The sequence below is a fragment of the Spinacia oleracea genome, chromosome 5 (assembly GCF_020520425.1).
Source record: "Spinacia oleracea cultivar Varoflay chromosome 5, BTI_SOV_V1, whole genome shotgun sequence".
NCBI lineage: Eukaryota > Viridiplantae > Streptophyta > Magnoliopsida > Caryophyllales > Amaranthaceae > Spinacia > Spinacia oleracea.
Window position 1 is genome coordinate 10,765,586 of NC_079491.1, and position 23,824 is coordinate 10,789,409.

The following is a 23,824-nucleotide window of genomic DNA, read 5'->3' on the forward strand; positions in this document are numbered from 1 at the left end:
GAAGAAAAAAAAAAATCATATTTCCCAAATATATTATACGAATATAAGAAAATAGGTGGTTATAACCAATATAACTCACTGATTGGAGTTTAAGTGAGTAACTGTTTCACAAATATCGAAAACACATCGAGTTTATCTTTCAAATTTAATTAATTTTCAGATTTATCCTAAAGATTTGGCAAACACTAACATATAACAGTCTAAAACGCTAAGTAGTTTTTCTTGGCTTGATTAAATTAAAGCCTAATAGCGTCTATAGATACGTTTAAAAAAAAAATACTCCGTAAGAAAGGATATAATTTTGTTAAAAGAAAAAGAAGAGGAAGTACTCCGTAAATATCGGATAATAAGATGAAGGAAAAATACGTGATGTGTTAAAAGAAGAAAGAGTAATATTTGCAAAAACAATCTTTAAATGGAATTCAAGAAACAATCTCTGAATTAATTTTGCAAGTGTGAATTCAATCTTTTACAAATTCATGCTCTATATACACAACGTTTGATAGGTGCCACTGCCAGATAACGATAATCTCCTAGTGAATACTTAACTAACCTAATGACCATTATTCCATTACAAACATAAAACTTTAGAACCTCTTGGTCATAACCTCGATTCACACTTGTTACATAATTTTACATCCACCTGAATCTTCTCCTCTACGAACATTACCAAACGCGGACAATTCAAAGAGGTCCATGTCACGGCCTGCAAATTGGTTCCAGAAACAGTAACATTTGATGAAGTTTCAGTCATTTACTTAACATGATTCAGCCTAGTACTATTAAAATTCAGAGCAATGTACAATTAGAGTTTTACAAATATCAGCTGAAAATCCAAAAATATAAAAACATCAAGTAGGATAGAAGAAAGACCATCTATCTGCTCACAAATTGATAAATGACACATTCATAATGCAAATTGATTGCAGACAGTGAAATACCTGAAACTCGGCAATAGGAACTTCTTTTAATCAGATCTGCTCTGGATATGTCAGTACGATTCCCTTTTGAGCGATTAACAGTAGCCTGACACGATAAATACACGATCAATGTGGTAAGTGATAGTGAGAAGATTATGAGAACTAAAATTCTGAAGAACTCATTTCAACTTTCAAACACGGGGAAGTGCCTAAGTGGAGGGAAAACAAGTTCAAAGGGTGCATGAATTATGAAAGGAAAGTGACGTGATAAGCAGCCACCAGAACCTTCATTCTTTCATCAACAACATGCACACAAAACAAACTAAGACTCACCATTGATGGAGCTGTCACACTGAATTTATGGGAAGGACTAACCAGTATGACCCTTCAATGTCTTTCTTTCTGAATCCATGCAAGTTGGCCACAGTTTAATGTTAATATCACAGATGAAGGTTAAGAACGAACCGCACCAAAAGTTCACTTCTGAAGGCTTATTTCCTTAATCCAAAGGTACATACTCCCCCTTGTCCGGAAATAGTAGACACTTTTGAAAATATAAATATTATTTAGGATGTCAGGGAGAAAGGTGTCACATTTCCTAAAATAGTAATTGCTTGAAATACTTCTCTATCTAGAGTTGGGAAGTCTTTGAGCAAGTTCTTATGTCATTAAATTAAATTGTTTACATGTAATATGCCTCGATCCATACCCAAACACCTAACAAGTAGATTTGAGTAGCATAGTCTCAACTCTCAACTCTCAACTCTCAACTCTCAACTCTCAACTCTCAACTCTCAACTCTCATCTCTCATTTTTGCTTCATTGGTGCCAAATCCCTATTTCAGATTTCCAGGGGTTACTGTCCGGTCAACCAACTTCGTGGTTACATGACGTTCTGCTCATCAGATTTACAGGATAATCTAAGCACACACAGTTTTCAGACGTGTAATTACTAAAAGGGGGAAAACTAATGCACGCATATTATGTGCAACACAAGATTGGAAGATGTAAGAAAAATGCAATGACATTTCCATATACACATGATTAGACAAAGGTAAATACATGTAAGTTCCATACGCACAGGATAAGAGTACCTGTAAAACTTGACAATTCTCCAACGTACTCTTCCCCCCCTGAAAATAAAAGCATCTGATAAGAAAAAAATCCCATATAGAAAATGAAAAATAAAATGTAGCTCGTAATAAAATCACCCCTGCTGCCAAATACTCCGTGTTAACGATATCTCCCAAATAAATAACAAAGATCAATTATTGCCTTTATTGGTATTCAAGATAAGAAATAGATAATAAGGCCTGTTCACAATTGAAAAGGTAGTACTAAAGGATGCACCAATCAAGAAATACCCTGCCCAGTTAAGGTAAGCTTAGGCCGGAAATAATACCTGCAATTATTTAGTACAGAAAAACTCAAACTAGTCACTCGCTATAACTGCCTAAAAGTACCGTACACAAACACTTGAAAAAAATAAGATTGTGGACAGTGCTACGGCATTGGAGAGTCATCAGAGAGGAGTACACTTTTAAGTTCCAATCAACGATTTAGACCAATATCAGAAATTAAATTAAAAACTAGTTTTCACTATAGTCACTGGAATCTCTAGATATAAAGTGCAATAGTCTTTGCAAAGTCTCCCAGAGTCCCCGCACCCCCTCCCAACACACACAAATGACCTGTAAATAGGCTACTGCCACACATATGGTCACACTTTTGAAAAATTATTGCACTACTGAAGATCGTTACAAACTCAACAAAATTTTAAAATTTAAACATTGGGTGGTATTCGAAATAACTTGGTGACTTGATGTTCTAGAGCATGTAACCTTTTTAAAATTAGGAGAAGTATAAGGTAATCTTACTGTGCATCCACTGCTCCTTAATCCTCAGGAAGCAGTGAAGCACTATGGCTGGGTAAGAATAACACAATGCGACAGAAAAATTCAGTTGATAAAGATATACCTAATAATCAACTTATTACTATTTCTGAGTTTTGATGTTACATCAAGTCTATTTTGGCTAAAAATGTTGGCTTAATTATGATTGTCTATACGAAGTGCTAAGCATCAATATGAGGGGTAAGTGCACTTTAGAAAGTAGCATTATAACTAAGTCGTAATGTAGCTTGAAGAGGAAGATAGTTAGTTGTTAGAGTAGTAGCTCGATCTATATATAAGGAAAATCAATGAGAAAAATCATGTTGAAGATTGATAAGAGTAAAGAGGCATTATAACTTTGGAGAGCACAAACCTCACAAATGTTGGCTAGGTTAGTAATAGGTTTTCCCTAATTTCTACATTAATTCTACTTAACCTCTTCTTAAGTTCTACTGTTCTAGTAAGAGATTAGCTAAGGATCATCTTGATCATAGCACAATATTTGATTCGCGTAGATGTCTAGAAAGCCAGAGATTTGAGAAGTCGTGCTGCCGGAGATTCGAGAAGTGGATGATCCCTTTGGATTTGAAGTTTTTCAAATGAAACTGATACAAAATGATGTCAAAGTAACAGGCTAAACTCCATTTGTATGTTCCATTTGCAACAAATGTTTTGGATGTGTTGAATGAAATTGATAAGGTGACTCCCGGGAGCTTGAGTTTGTTTAGTTCAGGCAAAGGGTTGAAAGGCTACCATGTTCACCCAATATTGCATTTCTCACTGTGCCATTTTATTATCGTCATCTTTAGGATCAACATAATTTTGCTAGCCTCGACATTTTCATTTGTTAGGTTGGAGTTCAGAGGTTTACAATTGTCGTCTTTAGTTCGTAGTACAAATTTCTTGACTAACCTTATGCACAACCTTTGATGCCAATGAAACATAAGATGGCCTTTTCCCATACCTAGACGTACCACTATAACATTGTATCGTACGATGGGTACATAATCTCTTATAAGATGGAGATCATTTATGAATTGAGCTAAATAGACAATGGACTCTAGCTGACTACAATTCTGTAATGCCTGTGAATACATGATCCCTCATTTCATTTTTTACTCATTGCAAATGATCTTCAAGATTTCCCTCAAAATTCCACCTAACCGTGTGGGGTGCTAGGTCAACCTTATATCCTCTTTTACTCCTTTCATACAGTTCATAACTCTCCTTAGATTCAGCAAGGATGAATTGATAAGCTATTAGATAACTAAAAGAAACAAAATATACATAATGAATGTCAATAAAACGAAATCACAATAAACCCCCAATACGTTTCCATATACAATCATAACAACTTTTCTAGTTTGATTTCAATTCTCGTTTTATTTGAACCTTTAATTAACTTTGACTATTTTTTCAACCTTTCCTAGTCTTATTTACCACTTTGAGATAAACCATTCATAAACACCAGCAACTCACCAAAACTCCCTAGATAATTTTTTCACTAATATTCTGTTATAGTGTCACCACAGTACCTCACTTTTATAGTTTGATCTTAATATGTTGCCTCTTCACTTGGCATTACCCTTGCATCTCCACCAAGTTTGACTTGTCGTTTCTAGTACTTCTCCGATCTATTTCCTCTCCATCCGCGGGGGCTTTCCTTAGTACAGATTTCCAACTTTTGCCATTGAAGAAAAATTCTAATCACTATCTACTTTGAACCTACAATCAAATGTTCTATGTCACAAGTCATAGATGATAGAATCAAACACCCAAATCACAAATTCATCTATTACATTATCCGCGACAAACCAAGCTGTCAATCAAACCCAACATCCACACCTCGAATGTCACAAGCTAATCTTATTCACAATTAGAGACCAAAAGAGACAATTATGCAAAAGGGGTCGAAATCAAATTCGATTTCGGAGAATCAACTCAAAGAGTAGAGCCATAATTGGTTAAACAGCAACAACAACCTCACAATGCAATCAAAATCTAAGCAGTTGCCCACATACAAGTAAAAATCATCTCATGTATAATATAATCAGCCAACAATAGCTCAAATTCAAGAGAACCCCATTAAATTAGAGTGACAAATGAAGCTAAATAACTCACTAAATTGAATAATTATATTAAAAAACTGAACATAACAACTAAAACATGGTGCTTTTAAAGGAAAAATTATACCTTGGAATAAGGAACAATGTGGTCATAATCATGGCATAAGCAACCAGGACAACCAACAAGCTTGCGGAAAATGATGTTCCCAAGTGGGTCCCTCCTCCAACGACTAGGGTCTCTCCCCTTCACTTTCTCTGCCTTTTCCCAGCATTGTTGCTTCACACTGTAAGGGAAGCTTCGTGGGTTATAGTCGGAATTGGGTGTGATTCGGAGGTCTTCGAATTCAGTGATGAAGTCGGTGGTGGTTTGGTCGGTGAGAGAAGACGACGGAGGAGAAACTCTGGAGCCGCGCGGCCGTTGTGGTGATCGTGGGGTGGTGGCGGTGTTTCGGCCTCTGCTTCTTGGTGGAGAGGATTGGGGTCGTCTCTCCTCCCTTTTTTGCCCCATTTTCACACTAACTTATGCCATGTTCTATGCACCTTGTTATTGGCCCGGTTTCGCAATCAACGGTTAGCGGTTAACCGTAGCGAATTGTATTAGTTGATTTGACTAGCGGTTTCGTATTAGCTTAATGACTAACTGATTGTATTAGCTGGTTGCATAAAAGTGTTTGGTAAATAATTGATTGCAATAGTGTTAAGATCTGACCCATAAAGCATCACGTGCGAGAGTCCCACATTGACAAAAGAGAAGAGAGTTAATCACTTAATAAGACCAAGGGGCTACTCCCCTTATTGCCATATGGTTTTAAGGTGGAACCTCCTACGGTCTTGTTAGGTGGTCTGATTGTGTAAAATGACTAATAACCTTTGCTTTTCTTATGACCTACTTATGTTTTGCAAAGGTAACAAACAGTCTATGCAGCTAATGCTACATGGTTTTCAGGTCTTTTCTGACAGGAATGGCCTTATGGCTAACCCTCATAAATCATCTCTCTATTGTTGTGGGATCCCTAATAATCAGGTCCAAGAGTTCACTGCTCTGTCTGGGTTTAACCTGGGTTATCTTCCCTTCAATTACCTTGGGGTGTCTGCCAGTCCATGGAAAATGAAGGCTAGAGACTGTGATGCTCTCGTAGACAAGATGACATCTAGAATCAAACTCTGGAACTCTAAGAATCTCTCCTTTGTAGGCAGAGCTCAATTGGTTAATTCTGTCCTAATAGCATCTGTGTTTATTGGGCTCAAATGTTTTTGTTCCCTAAAGCTGTCCTCAAAAAAATGAACTCTATATGTAGGCCCTACCTTTGGTTTGAGAGCTATGAAGATAGCAGACCTGGTCCAGTTGCTTAGGAGAAATTGTGTCATCTAAAGGCTTAGGGTGGTCTAGGGTACAGAAATATCCTCTTGTGGAATCAAGCTGCAGTTGGAAAACAGGTTTGGGCCATTGCTAAAAAATAAGACAATCTCTGGGTTGGGTGGATTCACACTATGTATGTGAAGGATAAAGAGTGGGATCAATTCACTGCACCTATTGCTGCTAGTTGGGTAGTGAAAGTCATTTGTAGGGTTAAGAACAATTGCACTACTCAACTCCTCTCAATGACTGAGGTCAAGTAAGTACTCTACCAAAGAAATTTACAACCAACTCTGCAGTCAAGGCACCAAAGTGGAGTGGCAAAGCTATGTTTGGAATAGACTGTCTGTTTCCCATACATAGATTCATTTTATGGCTTGAATAGACTGAAAACAAAAGATAGGTTGTCTAAGTTAAGTATTGGCACTGATGAATCTATGTATGGGAAAGGCATAGGTCTGTTTTGGCTAAGTGTTTTTAGCCTTTGTTGTTTGCTCTTTGTTTCCTTCCCAAGGTCTCAGTGTAGTTAGGTTGTAAAATGTTTTGGTGATCAACAAAATTTAGTACTTGCTTGCCAAAAAATAATTAATAATTTTTATTACGGAGTATTTATTATTTATTATATATTGTTGAAGCTCAAAGTTCATAAGTCTCTAATTTTTTTTCTGGGTAAATTATTTCAAATTCAATAACAAATAAAACCCCTAAATAACATAGAATTATGCATATTAAGCTCACACCATGATGTAAACAGTAAACTAATGCATTTTAAGCTCTTGACATGGTATAAACTTAAAATGCATAAGTATGTATCATGGTACAAGCTTAAAATGCATAAGTATGTGATTTTTTTTTTCAGACAAAAAAAATCGATGGAGGTCTTTTCTCCGAACAAATGCGTGACAATCGGTGGTGGTTGGCTGGTGAACGGTCGGTGGAGGTCTTTTCTCCAATAATGAGAGAGTTGAAAGTTAGGAGGAGAGATAAATGAAAAGCTAAGATAAGGATAACAATGTAAAATAGTGGGGCGGTTTTGAATATGGTAGAGAGACTGTGAGCTTTATTCCTCAAAAGTTAATTGACTCCCATCCGAATTAAATCGAATAACGAATAACGAATAACGACAGTCCACAGATTAGCCATAGGCGGTTAATGGTTTTGCGCAACTCACCCAAGAAAAGCCAAAAAAAAATGCGCAGCAACCGAAAGAAAGAATGGTAAATTGAGGATCCCAGTCGGGGAATTGTGCGCACCATAACACAAGGAGGATATGGCAAACAAGACCTTCACTCTGCAAACCATTTACGACCTCTGCAAGAAGACGTTCTCGCCGATTGCAACAGCGCCTCCACCTGCTTATGTCGTCCAGAAACTCTCTTCTCTTCTGGGTATCTTTCCATCACCCCTTTCTCCCTTTTCCGCCAACATTTTAGAATGATTTGCAAATGGGTTTTCGCTAATTACATTGGAGTTTCTGTAATACACTAACATGATAGAATTATTTTGCTATTTATTGGAAGAATTTGATGTTAATGGAATAAATTGTTCAGTGAAAATTGTTTTTTTGCATGTGGGTATTGTTAATTTAGCAGGAATTAGTAGTTTGATGTGCAGTAGGCTGAATTTTGGTTGTGATGTGTGGAAAATTTGATGTTATGTTATTAAGTATGTTGCTTAATGGGTTAATGTATACTTTTTTTTTCCTGGCAAATGAGTAGCTAAATTTGTGAAATGCTGTGGATTTTTGCATAACATTTCGAGTTTGAACTTCTATTCCACACCATTCTTCCGGGAAAAAGTTGTTATAAGAGGTCATTTCCCTTTGAACTTCTATTCCACACCATTCTTCCGGAGTTTGAAGAATAAACGGGTTGGTAAGTATTGAATGGAATTGACTAGAATTTGATTCTTTTGTGGTGGGTGTTTGATTGCTCATGTGCTTTTGGCGTAGGGGGTTTTTCTCTAAAGTGATGGCGCTGTACTGTTAAAGAGATTTTGAGGATATTTGAATGTTTAACCCTACCCTCCAAGTTTCTGATATTCGTGATAGATTACCGATAGATTGTTAATCCGGTTACTCAGAAAGATAGCAAAAAAGTTATGTTGGAGTAAAACCCTTCAATTATATCCTTCGAAATCCTTTGTTTTCTGTTTATAGTGTTTGAAAAACGATAATTTAGCCTTTATGCCCTTCTTTTTACAAAAAAATGAAAGTAAACACTGGGCAGTTGGGTTTCTAGTTTATATAATTGGACTCTTAACTGCCATTGAAGCCGGTTTTCTTAGAAAACTCATTTTGATGAATCAAAACACTTTCCGAGCATTTATTTGACAACTAGTGGGTGTTTATGGTTCCAAAAAAAACCTTATGTGAACTGCCCCCCTATCATTGGTAGTTCCCGAGACCAAATATCAGAAATCTTCACATTTATGTCAATAGTGAATATTTCGGATCCGGAAATGTTAGACTCTCAAATGTTTTCCATGGACCACATGAGGCTATGGGAGGTAATGTTGGCTGGTTAGAACCATCTAATCCCGCTCTTAAATGACATTCTAGCCAGTTGTCTTACAAAACTCATTTTGTTAAATTAAAGTCATTATGAGCCTTTTACCTTTATGTGATCAACTAGTGGGTGTTTATGAGTCCAAACAATCTTATATGACCCCCAAATGCCGTCCTCGAACTTTTGGGGTTTCCGAGACCTGGTCTCTGAATCTCCAAAATTGGTTCAAAATTGTGTATTATAAATATAACCTTCATATTTCCTCCGTTCCAATATTATTGCATCATTTTCATTTTAAGGAAGTTTCACAAATATTGCACCATTTACATTATAGGAAATAAAATAGTTGTTTTCACACCACAAATATCCAATAAACCCTTACATCTTAACCCTTTTTTATTTATTTAATGATTGCAATCACATGGGCAAGTTTGTATTTTTGTCTTTCCTTCTCTTCTTTTTACCCACTACCACTTTTTTTGACATAACCAACATGATGCAATAATATTGGAACGGATGAAGTATTTAGGAAATATGTTACGGAGTACTTTTTTGAAATCAGAAAGGTTAGAGCCCCTGATGATTTCCGGTTACCACATGAGGTTCCGGGAGGCATATTGGGTGGTTAGAATCATCTAATTTGGCTCTTAATTCTTAAATGACATTTTAGCCAAATTTCTACAAGATGAATTAAGACCGTTTCCAAACCTTTATGTGATCAATTAATAGGTGTTTATGGTTCCCTACAAACCTTATGTGACCCCCGGGTACATTGCTCGAACTTTGGGAGTTTTCAAGACCGGGTCTCTGAAATCCAAAAATTGGTCCAAAATGATGTATATAACCCTCGAATGCTTTCCCCAAACTTTAAGAGTCTCCAAAATTGGCCAAGAATGCATAGTTTTCTTTTTAAAGTGAGTTTTCTCTTCTTTGTCCTGGCAATGGCATGCTTTGCAATTCGGGAGCAGAGTCTGTAGGAGTTATCACAAGCCCTAGGTTAGTTGATGAAAGAGAATCTTCATGCAGCTGGCTCCTATGCAGTCCTGGCATTTGTTGAAATTACATATTTTATGATAAGATAGTTTTTTTCATGGGGAATTTGAAATAAATAATCCCTCCGTCCCAATTTAGAGTGCCCCCTTCCCTTTTCATCTGTTCCATTTTAGTTCGCCCCTTTCTATTTTTGACAAGGGCCCACTATTACTTTATAACTTCCCTCTTCCCACTAGGGTCCCACCCCCTCTCGCATTCAATTAAAAGAAAATATTCCACTATCTTTTATTCTACCTACTTTCAATAAAATAATATTTGATAACCACACTCCACAACTCTACCTAAAACTATGTGCCATGATAAGTGGACACTTTAAATTGGGACGGAGGGAGTACATAATAACTAGTTAGCCTCACTTTTATTTCCTTTCCATCTATTTATTTGTGAACATTAAGGCTGTAGAAATGTTTGTAAAACTAATTTTGTGCCAGATGGCATCTTTTTTTGCAGCATCTGGACAGTGTGACCTTCCTCTTACAAGGTATCTAGCTTTAGAATTGTGACTTGTGACAATCTTCTCCTTGCAGACACTGTGACCCCTGCTAATGTTGGTCTGAGGGAGGAAAATGGGGATGATGACCGAGGATTTGGTCTTTCTTTGCTTAACCGATTCAACCGAGCACCTAGATGGGCCCAACCTATAACATATGTGGATATCCACGAGTCTGATAAATTTACAGTAATGTCGTATCTCCTTTTCTCCATCATTCTCATAGTATCATGCTCCATCAACTTTTCATGCATCTTTGTCCTGGATCTCCATTCAAGTTGCAGTTCACACCAATGCATCATACCGCTTTTACTTAATTTATTTTTGTTCTTCTTGTTCAAATGCCTAAAACTTTACTTGTAATTGCACTCCTCTAGTTGACTGATCCTTTTTTCGTTATATTTTTGTTTTGAAATTATCCTATACAAAGCGGAAAATAATGTGTACAGTTTAAAAACAGAGAAAAGCCACAATTTGAAACTTGAAAGTCTTATGCTTTAGCCATCTATCAAATCTGTATTTTGTTTCAGATGCATTGTGACCAGGCTTTCCGTGGATCATGTAGTATGAACTATGTTAAGAAAATAACCATCCCATGCAGCTTTAAGAACGAAGTGAATATTGTCTGTTAATGATTAAAGTGGAATAGTGAAGGAAATGAAGTTGGAGGATATCAGGGACATTTGAATGACCGAAATTGGTTAGGGGATCTTTTTTCCTGTTTAATGTCATTTCTCATTGGAGGGGGTCTTTGAGATTTTCGGCCAAGTAAGGAAATGGGAATTAGTAACCTTGTTTGTCCGGAAACTTTTTGTTGTGTGCATTCCCATTGTGCAATGTCGGCCCCAAATCATTAAGAAACCATCTTTCAGGAGGACCAGGACCCAAAGAAGAAAAGGAAATAAAGTTCCAGTTAATTGTTTGGTGCATAGATCCCTCTAATCTTTTGAGGGCACTGCTCTCTGTAAGTAAATGTGTGACATACTGACATGTCCCATGTAACTTTTTTTTCTTCTTCTAGAACTACTATTGCAGTATGCAGCTGCTTGCATTTATATATCCTTAGGTTTTCGCTTCAGGGTATTGAACCAATAAGAGAATCTCTATTGGAGGAGATAATTGAAGGCTTTCCAGTATTCTGAACTCTTTTTTAACCTTTCTCAAATAATTTGGGCTCAAGCCCCTCTACAAGGGGACATTTCAATCTTCTGATTTTTTTTGCTATTTTCAGAGACACAATCTATTGGGGACTAGCTTAGCTTTTTATTTTACTCTTATAAGAGACAGCAAAACCTTGTCCAATTTGACTCCCTTGAGGTCGATATCCCCTTTCTTGAGTTCTTGTAGAAGATTATAATCATATCCATAAAGAGAACTTGTTGTTTCTGCAGTTATCCTTATATCGACTCATTAGGGCTGGAAGGATATGGGATCTACATAATGTGGAAAGGTAGAAGTATTCTCTAGTCTATAGTCTCTACACCACCAAAAAAATAAGGTATAGTATTAAAATTTATAGGTTAGTAGATAGTTTGAGTTGCTTCTCCATTTGTGTAAGGATTCAGGATTGATTGCTCGAGTCCATTTCATCAGTTATGAATAATTGTGAATTAGTTTTGTGTTGTCACCATACCGAAGTTCTTCAACTTAATTATTCAGGATGTACCTCATTAGCTCTCAACTTGAATTGTGCATTCTAGTCACCAATATGCGCTTAAAAACTGAAATAAATATGCAGATGTGTATATTTTGCTTCCCGACGTCTGCAGTTATTCCGCTTCATGATCATCCTGGAATGACAGTCTTCAGCAAACTTTTGTATGGATCCTTGCATGTAAAGGCCTATGACTGGGTTGAACCTCCGCAAGTTGTGAAGATCAATGGATCTGAAGATTCTCAAGGTACTGTCATGAATTGTTTTTTTATGTGGGATTTATGTACTGTTAGCAAAAATAGAAAAGATAGTGTTGTATGCGTGGGAAGGTAAAAATAGAAGTTTGCCAAAATAGGGGAAAAAAGAAAAAGTGTAACATTCGAAAGGAAAAAAACTACCTTATTTCAAATAATGCTAACGAGGTCTGCATGTTTTTGAATGTACGTATCACTTTAAGATAACCAAGAAAAATAACTTTTCTAAAAATACAAGCTAAACACTAGAGAGTCTGAAAAGCATTCCAGAATGTGGGTGATTTTAATATCAGTTTTCTTTTATTTAGACTAATGATCCTCATGAATTGAATGCAAATTGAAGGAATTTTTGCAGTAGATTGAAGTTTCTTTGAACTGAGAAAAAAAAACATAAGACCAAAATTTAGCCTCAAATATTACCTTTAATTTTATAATATTGTCAGATGATTTTCTTTTTCTCCGTATTACGTTTATTTCATCCTCCTACATTATGTATTGTGTATGTTTAGTTGTTGACAGCTTCAATGATGAGACAAAAGGTATCTAGAAGGGGGATTCCCTGCGTTATTAGTAGTTTTTTTCTTCCTTTAACTTTTTTTAATCACCCCTCTTACGATAATTTACCATCTATTAGATAGATTTAGGGTTTGTATGGTTCAACTTATTTTGACTTATTTCAAACAAAATAAGTTTAGTTAAGTTAAGATAAGTTTAGACAAAATAAAATTCAAACGAAGTAAGTTTTTTGTAGATAATTTCACAGAAATAATACTTCAGACAAAATAATGCTTTTTCCAACATAATACGTCAGGTAAGATAAGATAAATTCTGACAAAATAAATTGAACCAGAGTCTTCTTGGAGTATGAAGTATCTCTTGCAAAATGCTGGCTTGAATTCAACATTTCAACCTCCTACTAACTACTCCATACTAGCATTGTGACCATAGCATGAGAAGATGCACAAACAAGATCTTTGAATTGTTTGCTTCTATTGTTTTTCAGTAAGATGTCTGCAACGAGGAAATAATATTTCCAGTTTGAGATCACCATAGGTTTTGTTCTCTTCTTAAACACATCAGAAAAAAATGTGAGCGCCCATTGAATTTTTTGGATGTCTCGGCGATGGGGGAAGTGAGTTGTGGTTTTCACTGTTCAGGAACAGTATTGGTTTTCATTAGAACCCTTGATGTTATAGAACCAAGTTATGGGTATTAGATGTCTTTAGCACTGAAAGACTGTGACGTAGAGTTTACCCTCGACAACATTGAAACTACTGACTAAGATGTTTGTTTTTTCAGTGAGGTTAGCGAAGTTGGCGGTTGACAAAGTCCTAACAGCACCTTGTGGGACCAGAGTCCTATACCCCAAAAGTGGGGGAAATCTACATTGCTTCACCGCACTCACCCCTTGTGCTGTGCTTGATATTCTCACACCACCATATTTGGAGGATGCAGGCAGGAAATGCACTTATTATCATGACTATCCATATTCAAGCTTCTGTAAGTTTCTTATTTCCCCCCTTCTTTTATCAGAAATCTTTGATTTGGCAAATTTAAAATTGAAAAAAAACGAACTTGTTTCAAACTTGGTCATTTTCAATTTGCTGACCCTTCTAGTTATGTTATTTCAGCTACAAAAGGAGCTGCTATAGATGGGAAAGAGGAGGACTATGCATGGCTTGCGGAAATAGAAGCACCAAACGTGTATATGCGTCCTGGAAACTACGCTGGCCCTTCCCTTCAGTTATAAGCTGGTCTGTGTTAGAGACAACTTTTTCAAATGTATAAATTTGAAGCATCTGAGATAGCTGTTAATAGATCTGTAGGTGATAATCATTGTAAAGTTGTTTAACAAGTAATAATCTTGTTTTATGGTTGTGGTAAAATTGCAAAAGGGATGATGATGAGAAGAGGCAGAATCATACACAGGACCGGGGCCACAAATTAGAAGGTGCACATTTTTACAATTAAAAGGCACATTTTTTTTCAATTTAAAAGCACATTTTTACAATCTAAAAGCACACCATTTTTTCAGAAAATTCTTGTTATTTTAGCGATTGTGTTGTAATATGTTCTTTTAAAGAGGGTGTGTTTTTATAATGTGCTTTTAATCTGTAAAAATGTGATGTTAAACAATAAAAATGTGCTTTTTTTTTTTAAGGATTAAAGTACAAACGACTCGGTTGCATGTAATAGCTCTACATACAACCGCGTGTACCTTCTACCAATCGGGGCCGGGGCTGGATCATCCTGATTGATTTTAGCAACTCATTTCACCCACAATGACAGATTAATAATCTACATAGACATACATTATCATAATGGAGAACGAGCTGAGGTTGTTCAAAATAGACCATGAAATTAAGTAGAAGTCCTATGTCCAAAAAAAAAAGTAGAAGAAGAATGAAATGCAACATGGGAATAAATCCATCCTTCATTCAACTCTTGGGTGCACCTCTGTACTAGAACTTGCTGCTTCAGTAGTCTCGATGTTGTTATCAATAAACACAAATTTGCTAGCGAAGAAGGTGAAAAAGAAGTAGTTAACCACTCCTAAACAAGCAACAATGGCAAACAAGTAATCAAGCCTGTTGTGGTTAAGATCATTTCCACCCAACCATGACCCTTGATGTGTGTGTTGAGTTATCTTAGTAATGATGTTTATAATAGCAATAGATATATAACTAGCCATAGCCAAGTTAAGGAAGAAGATGGAGCCAGACAATGATCTCATACTTTCAGGCATCTGTGTAGTATAAAACTCCATTACTGTAACCCCAGCAAAAGCTTCAGTTAACCCACAAATAACTTGTTGTGGCGCTAAATATCCCACGTGCAAAGGCGACGAATATGAGTTGTTTTTTATGGCTAACTCACGTCTCTTGCACTCAACCACAGCTGCAGTAGACGTGCTTAAAACTGACATAACTATTCCTATTTTGATCCTTGTATTGATTGACAACCTCACGTCGTTTTTCTTTGTTATTTTCTTTGCTAAAGGTAGACATATACGCTCATAAGCTAGTATCCAAAGCGATAGAGACGCCATTGACGCGAAACCTATCCATGCCGCCGGGATTTCAAACCCTTTCCGTGTAAATCTCCGATTCATTTGCATTGCTTGTAGTATACCGTAAGAATTATGTTGATCAATTGACACAAAACAGAAAACACCAGTTAACCACACTGGTAAAATTCCAAACAGACACTTTAGTTGCTCCACTTGTTGAACACTACAAAGACTCCATTTGTTTATAGCTAAGCCTGAATTGTTTAATTCTTCAGGCTGAGTTATCAAAGAAGCCTTATCTAAGTAGATTAGTCTGTTGGTTCTACTTAGCTTAGGCGGTGCAATAACGTCATTACTGTTACTAATACAAGGAGGATCATAGATCGTTTGATGATTTTGTACGTTTCTTTTTCCAAAAGCGGCAACAACGACCCTAGCCATGTCAATATAGATGCTTCCTTGAGGTTTCTTGTTGATGAAGGTAGGTGAACCAATCAAGAAAATGATGGTTGACGATGCGAAGCAGACGGTTGCAACCACACAGGCGATAGCCCAACTAATGTGGACTTGGATCCAAACTACTCCGATGAGTGCTACCAAGAGTGCAAATGTGAAGGAGAAGTACCACCAGTTATAGAAACGGGCATAGGAAGCCCTGCCTTTTTCTGTTGTAACGTCGAACTGATCAGCACCGAACCCGATGTTGCACGGCCTTACGCAACCGCCTCCTATGGCTACTAGTGTTAGACCTGCGTAGAGAATTGCTAGCTGCCAAGACTCGGATGGGAGACATTCTGCTGGTGGTTCACATTTTGGAGGCTTTAGTTTAGGTACTCCTACACTTACTGTCAATATTCCCATTCCCTGTAATATAATGTAATGTAATTTCACCATTAATTCAATCCCATTTATTTTTAGAAACCGACTGACTTAAGTATTCATTCCGTTCCTAAATAAGTGTCCACTTTGAGAGAATTCACGCTATTTAGCAAAACTAAATATTGTGTAAGAAAAACAATGACCGTGAGTGTTTTTTTGGGAAAAGATAAAGTAAATAATTGTTTGTTGATAAAGTATAAATAAAAGTGGTTGAAAAAAATGTAGAATGTGTAAGAACAAACAATCATGATTTATGGAAAAGTCTATGTCCAAAAATAAAATTAGACACTTTTTAGGGAACATTCGAAATTATGTGGACACTTGTCTAGGAAGGGGAGGATTTCTAAAACTCAAGCAAGTGATCCAAATACAACCATCTTGAGTACCAACACATAATAGGTCAGTGCCAAAATGCAAAATTGCTTAGAAATACCACCAATACAAGTCATATTGTGTTGTTGGTATTCACATATTTTCAATTGGTACTAACTTATTCTGCATTGGTACTCCACATTCTGTATTGATATTCACTTGTGTCCATATGGACACAAGCCGGCCAAGACTGAGAGGAGAAAATTTTAAGAAACTTACCATGGTAGAAATGATGGAACCAATAAGCAAAGTGGAGAACCTACCAAGGTAGGTGTCAGACAACACAGCACCTGGTATTGTTAAAAAGTTGGAACATCCTGACCATATTCCTTGTAGATTAAGTAACGCTATTCCTCCTATATGGTAATTGGATCGTAAAAATAATATCATGTTGCAAATCAAGCTCATTGATGCCACCTTATCAAATGTCTCATTCGCTGTTACACAACATTTTTTACCAAACAAAATATTTGTTAGTATAAAAAATCTTGCGTGTAACTGGTGTACAATAAATATATGAATGTATTATTATAATACTCCGTGTTAATTACCTAAAATATATTTTACGGCCGTCCATCCACCTTTCTTCCTCTGATTTGTTGAAGAAAGTTGATTATCATTCTCCTCGTCTTTCCCAGCTTCAGTCCCCATTTTTTAATGGGTATTGCAACTTTCTAATATTGATTGATTTATTTATTTATGTTTTTTTTGAGAGTTAGAGAAGAGCAAAAGAACTTCTTTTTTTGTAAATTTGGTAATTTTTATAAGCAAGGTTATGTTTTATATTTAGGAATTTTAAAGCAAACAAGTTGACATAAGGACCCAAAAAATCCGCAACACAAGTCACAACAAACTATAAGACAGATACACCGTGAAAATTAATTCTTGTGAAAGAGAGTGAAAAATAGACAAACAGCTAGGAATATTAGTTTCTCTTAGTAATGTATAATTTATTTTGAGGGTGCAAAGGTAGAAATCTAACGGTTTGTGTCCTACTCAAAGGAATTGAACAAACTCAACAACATGACGTTCATTTTAGGAATGTGCAGCAATCATAGTGGAACATACAGTAACATATTACAACAATATATAAGAAGGGCAAAGATTATGCTATCTATACTATATATTAAAAGGCGTTTAAAAGAAAGTTTATGTGATACGTGGCGCTCTTCTTATGGGTGGTTTGCTCAATGTAATCTTCATACACATTAAAAAAATATCAAACATGGTTTCTTAAGGTTTTAACCCATGACCTTGAGTTTAAGCAATAAAGCCTTTACCACTAAGCTATTACATGTGTCCATTTTATCATTGCAAAAAAAAAATATAAGTAAATATAAATGTCATTAATGTAGTAACCCGGGACATCGCCCGGACCCAAAAACCAGTTACTACTAACATGTAAAAAATTGTAGTGAGAAATTGTGCGCGTGATTTTTTTACGTAAATGATCATGCTTAAGGATCTATGGAACCAATTAAATGTAATGCACGAGATGCTTGTAAATGATTAAAGTTGTGTATATATTGGTTTATACGTCAATTGAGCAAAACAAAAATTAATAAAGCGATAGAAGCTTAATCCATGACGGGGAAGCAGAGAGCAGAATTAAGACCCTTTTGACTTTTGAGGGGGAGAGAATGCATGGTAATATTAGGAACATGTTTTGAGATTTGATAGGAAAGTTACTTGGAGTTCCTTAGGGTGCATTAGAATTTTTTAATCTTATCATGAACTATCTTCCTAGAAAGGGTTTGTAATTGGTTGGGGCGTAATTGGGTAAATGAGTTGAAACTCTCAATAAATAATTTGAAATGGACTCGAATATGTAACACCCTGACCCCTATCCAAAGATTTATCCCAGCCAAGTACGCTTAACTGTGGAGTTTCTTAGGAAATTAGCTCCTTAAAAGAAAGACGCGTCTTGTTGTTATGAGTAATATATTAAATCTCATTAAAGCAATCATGAGGGGTCTTATATGCACTCGAGATATTTCAGAACTTTAAATTATTTTATTGCAACTAATCACCAAAAATAACATGCCACAAAATTTGTTCACAAAGTTCATCTAAAGAAAAATTTTACACCGTGTGCATTTTCACGGGATCTAAATAGTTAATTCCATAACACTAATAATTCAATATTCATAATTAATTCGTAATCAAACTAAGAAAAACAAAACAATTGTTCCGTTTAAATAAAGTAAAGGTCCATACAGTACTACTGAAAAGTCAAAATCCCTTGAAAAATCACTCAGTTGCCGTTCTCTATTCTCTGTTGCTGTTGCTGTTGCTGTCTGTCTCTGTCTGCAGGTGGTCTTTTTTTTTTGTAGTTTGGCTGGATTTTTTACTGGTGCTATGTCTGCACAGAAGAAACATAATTCATAACAAACTAACTGAATTAAACCTTAGGAACACTTAATCAATCAAAGAAATTAGTTTCTTTTGAACTAATTAGTCATCACATACACATGCATCCTGTAAAATAAACACGAACTCCAATAACACACCAAATCAGTCTAGAGCATCACTGCTTTCCTGCAAAATCCAATAACTCACTAAATCATCCAGTAACTTGATATCTATCTCCAGCAACAATCATCACTCAAATGGCACAAAATGTATCTCCAGTAACTTGATATCTATCTCCAGAATTACAACTTATTAAAGGATAGAAGAAAATCAATTTGTAGAAGAAAATCAATTTGTAGGAAGAATGGACAGTAGAAATACCGAAGCATGGACATATGGCCAATATGAAACTGCTCCTCACTTTCCCAACAAACAGTTTGGCTCCCGGATCCCCAGCTTCTGCCATGACCAGTTATCCCTTTTTTGCAAACAAACATCAAGTTCTAAACAGAACAGCAACAAAGTTTCCTGCAAGTTTGCTTTAAATCCTAAGCAGATAAGCTTTTCCTTGCCTACATCATCAAGTTGGCCTTCAAATTTTCAACTGCTAAATAATGATGCTAAAGGTGTTCATCATTATTTACATGAATATATAGCCATACTAAAGGTGTTCAAATGCTAAATGTATTATTCCTGCAAGCTGAAATTATTAGGCACCATGCGCATCAAAGGCAGTGGGAAGCTGAAATTCAAAGAGCAATCAATTATAGATCGCAATCCACATCAGGCAATCCTTCTGATACAACTTGCAGACTCGAATATGGATGTCAAGAAACATAGTGATAGTATTCTACTGATATGTTAGCTAGGTGCCTGGACCATGTTTGTATGCCTGTATAGCAATGCCCTGCACTTGGATAATGGCGCTAACAAATTGAGTTTTGGAACGACCAGTTTCAGGAGCTTTCGAACTCCCTATATGAATGGGATGAGTTTCAGCATTCTATCAGTGACTGTTGATTAAATGCTACTTGCTCACCATTTCTGATAGGGACAATATAAAGTACTAAGCAAAAGCTTTTATCTTATAGAATCTACAAATGAGGTTGTTTCTCCTAGCTGGAATATCAAAGATTTTATCGGAGGAACTTAAGTCAGTTGTCTAAATTTCCTTACAAAATTTGATATGATGTGATTAAAGTTATTTGTGAGGACTCGCTGGCTTGGTATCAAATTTAGGATTTAGAAATCCAATCCATGCCTTGAGACATGAGTTTACTTTACGAATAAGCCTATTTGGTTAGCAAATATCTGAATCAGGTTGGAATAAGAAAATCTCATTCCTGCTGTTTGCTTATGCCATTTTTTATTTTTTTGAAAGTCTAATACCTTAAATCCCCCAAGTATCAAACTAACACAAACTTATGAATCTGGGATTTCTATTAAGATTGTAGCTAGTACGATCTGAAAGTTTGTGATGTAAAGATGATCAGAAGTTTGTGACTTTTAGGATTGCTGTATAAATATCACTCTGTAATTAATTGATTATTGACTATGAATTTCACTCCGTAATGAATGGAAATTATTCTTTTAGGGTGTGTTTGGTATTATTACCAGTTTTTAGTCTCTAGTTTTAGTAAAACTTAAAACTGTTTTTGATTTTGTTTTGTTATTAATTGAATAATGCATCTCCGATTCTATACGTTGGTTCACACGCATCAGAATTGTAGCTATTTAAGCTCATACTATACTGTTGGTTTAGACTGTCACAATCAGAAGGAAGACACCATATAGCAAGATACATTAATGTTGAACCTAATACGAAGTATCAATGACGAAAAAAGAAAAAACACCGGGACAGTCAGAAAGAGAGGCTAAGAGCTGCTTAAGGATTCTGAATTTCTGATGTAAAAGTGAAGTTATTTATAACTATGTAGTTTCTGTTTTTAAATAGAGAAAAATTCAAAAACAGAAACTACATAGTTATAAATAAGCCAGCTGATAATAGGAAAGGGTGAAGTCTCTCCATTAAAAACGGATATATGCATACAGATGCAAAAACACCCACAAAGCAGTTTTTTAAATGAGACTGCAAAGCTCCATGCCACGATGAGAAATGAACATAAGAGAGCTTAAAATCAAGTCACCTGGTATGACAATTTAATTAGATTGTTGAAAGACAATACAGAACTTTTAACAACCAAGAAATGCAAAGACAATTTAACATAAAATCTACATAAAAAAGGGAAATCATGTTATCAAGAAATCCAAGCTAGAAAGACCATTGCCAAAAGGACATAGAGAAAGAGATGAAAATACCATGAATCTAATCAAGATGACAACTCAGATCGAAAAGTCTTTCAGCTAAGCCTTTCTTCATGATTGGTGGTGCAGTGGATATTAAGCTACTGGCCAGAGTCTTTCCATTTGTTCTAGAGATATGTAGCCTTAAAGAGAGAAGGATCCATTACCCTTTCACAGTCTTCAAAACACGGTCATTGTCACAGAAGCTCCCTCTTTAAGCAGACCATGGCACCCAGCCTTAATCACAGTCAGGCTTAGACCCTGTTCATGTAAAACAAACATTTCAGTACTCAAAATAATTTAGAATGTGAAACACTTTCTGAAATTCAAATAATACGAAGTACATGTTACAAAGGTAAATCACATATTTTAACCATCAATACTCAAAATTGAGTATCAGGTAGCAAAAAGTATCACTAACCACAAATATCATGATGAAAGTCCGCAACTATTACTATCAGCATGTAACACATTATCCTCATCTCACACTGGTAAAGCAAAGAGTAGTTGAAAATTTCAGAAATTTATACAAATAACACTCGAATGAAAGTTGAGAATTTTAATCAAACCCACTTCCAGACTACATCTTTAACATGTATAAAAAGTTCAAAAAGAAAAACCCAGAACAGATAAATCTTGATCTTCAAAACCACACCAACAATGGTGGACCTCTTTCTAACACCACTTCGTATCAACCACCCATTAAAGTTTGCTCAACATACTCTTTCAATCTCATATAGAATCATGGACCGTATGGGGTTTAAAGGGGAACACTAAAAGTGGTGTTACTAAAATAACCTCAGTTATTCACTTATATAATGGAGATTAAATCTCAAACACAACTTTATAATATTCCAAAGTAAATCAAATGTTAAAATCCAATAGAACATTCTTTCTCATCATATCTGTACTAAAAATAAACAAACCATCTCAGCATTAATTCAAATGAGCAAGGGTTTGCAGAATGACAACAACTGAGATCATTATTTCAATTAATTCCCAACAAAAATATTATTGAGATTGATTTCATTGCAAAATCAAAGCAAACATCACTCTAAACAGAACATAATGTTACACAAAATCCACAAATTTCACGTCATTAAAATAAACTACTGAGTCTGCCAGCAGAGTTCATTAAAAAAGAAACTACTGAGTCTGCCAGCAGAGTTCTGGTAAGCATACTTGAACCCTCCCATTACCCCGATTAGCCCGCCCGTCACCATTGAAGGACCTTTAATCCCAGGCTTAATCCCTAAATCACAAAAAATAACCCAGAAAAAAAAATTAAAATACAATAGAGCAAATTGCGAAATGGGTATTTGATAAAAATGAGGATAAAGGAAAAGGGATTGCCGGAATAAGTGGCCAACGGTGACAGAAACGCGGGTAATAGTGACGAAACGAAGGTAATCGAGGGAGCTGAAATTGCCGACGACTTTGGTGAATGGTGGATTCCGATTATCGGAAAATACAAAACCTTAAACCAATTCAATTAAACTCATGATTCTTCAGCTAGAGAAAGAGAGGGAGAAAAAAACGCAAAAAAATTACCTTAACGCTGCTTTGGGACGCGATTTGGTGAGGGACGACGGCGAGGAATCGTAACCCTAGAAACGACGGCGACGGGGACGCGATTTGGTGAGAGAAAGTGAGGAGAGAGAAAAGTGAGGGGGAGAGAGGATACAAATCGCGTCTGAAATGTGAGAGGGAGAGATAGGAATTGGATGGTACAGGCGTGTGCACGTAGCTCTAGGTGCACCGGGATCAAAACGATCAACATTAAACATAAAACGCGCGTTTTTATTAAATTCCCAGAAAAAAGAACAATGCCCTTGAACAAAAGAACAATTCCCCTAAACAAAAGAACATTAAAGGCTCGGTTCTTTTCAGCTATGTTTATCGCGTTTTTATTTGATTCGTTGTTATTTTTGCGATATATATTCTTCTGGGTTTTATATTTTGAATTCAAACTATGAAGACGAGAGAGAAAGTGTGAACTAGTTTTTCTTAAATGGGTTTTAGAGAGAGAAAGTAATGAAAATCCCCAAAAATTCGTTGATTTTTCTGCTTCAACATCAAATTAAATTGATTTTTCTTCTTCAAACCTGAATTCTGCAGCTGGTAATCTAATTTTGGGAGGTAATTTTTCAATTTTGTAATAATAAATGGTATGTTTTGATGATTTTGATTTTGTAATAATTGTGTTTTTGATGATTTTGACTATGTTGATGATTTTGATTGTGTAATAATCGTGTTTTGATGAATTTGATGATTTTAATGAATCAAATTATGTAATAACACGCTGATTTTGTTGAAATTGCTGATTTTGAAGATTTTGATTACGTAATTACGATTTTTTTTCCCAGAAAAGAACATTTTTACCTATTAAAGGAACATATGTTCGTATTAAAAGAACAGTTTCATTATGCTCGTATTAAAAGAACAGTTTCATTATAGTAGAAAAATAGACTATTTGCGTTTCATAATTTGTTCTTTTATTTTACTGTGCTCTTCTTTTTTATTATTTTCAATTTTATTTGCGTTTCATAACTTGTTCTTTTTATTTTATTGTGTTATTTTTCTTGTTACTTTTTATTTATCCTTTGTTTCTTTGATTGCGTTCTTTTTCTTGTTTTTATACATGTTAACCTATTATTTTTTTCAGATATTAAGAATAATGTGCTTGATAATTCATAACAGAATGATGAAAATGA

General features: G+C 35.6%; 3 protein-coding genes and 1 long non-coding RNA gene across 9 annotated transcripts; 1 reads left to right on the plus strand and 3 right to left on the minus strand.

The window, feature by feature from the left end:
- Positions 1-416: 416 nt before the first annotated feature.
- Positions 417-5,405, minus strand: LOC110799473 (uncharacterized). The gene is made up of 4 exons (XM_022004745.2): positions 5,006-5,405; positions 2,015-2,053; positions 942-1,026; positions 417-706 (listed from the first exon to the last, which is right to left on the minus strand). Exons 1-4 carry the CDS (start codon positions 5,384-5,386, stop codon positions 624-626), a joined length of 588 nt encoding a protein of 195 aa, XP_021860437.1. The 5' UTR covers positions 5,387-5,405; the 3' UTR covers positions 417-623.
- A 1,946-nt stretch (positions 5,406-7,351) lies between these two features.
- LOC110799481 (plant cysteine oxidase 3) lies at positions 7,352-14,079 on the plus strand. The gene is made up of 5 exons (XM_022004751.2): positions 7,352-7,623; positions 10,323-10,474; positions 12,024-12,186; positions 13,493-13,693; positions 13,825-14,079. The coding sequence occupies exons 1-5, from the start codon at positions 7,506-7,508 to the stop codon at positions 13,941-13,943; spliced, it is 753 nt and encodes a 250-aa protein (XP_021860443.1). The 5' UTR covers positions 7,352-7,505; the 3' UTR covers positions 13,944-14,079.
- Positions 14,080-14,564: 485 nt separating this feature from the next.
- Positions 14,565-17,105, minus strand: LOC110798997 (protein NRT1/ PTR FAMILY 2.8). The gene is made up of 3 exons (XM_022004200.2): positions 17,006-17,105; positions 16,674-16,891; positions 14,565-16,067 (listed from the first exon to the last, which is right to left on the minus strand). Exons 1-3 carry the CDS (start codon positions 17,103-17,105, stop codon positions 14,628-14,630), a joined length of 1,758 nt encoding a protein of 585 aa, XP_021859892.2. The 3' UTR covers positions 14,565-14,627.
- Positions 17,106-18,447: 1,342 nt separating this feature from the next.
- LOC110799496 (uncharacterized) lies at positions 18,448-22,821 on the minus strand. Of its 6 annotated transcripts, none has more exons than XR_008920721.1 (4): positions 22,662-22,821; positions 21,126-21,371; positions 18,924-19,378; positions 18,448-18,816 (listed from the first exon to the last, which is right to left on the minus strand). It is a non-coding gene; the product is annotated as an uncharacterized lncRNA (long non-coding RNA). The 6 variants fall into 6 exon arrangements; XR_008920719.1 differs by having other exon boundaries at positions 18,924-18,992; positions 19,188-21,371; XR_002536396.2 differs by lacking the exon at positions 18,924-19,378.
- Between the last annotated feature and the right edge of the window lie 1,003 nt (positions 22,822-23,824).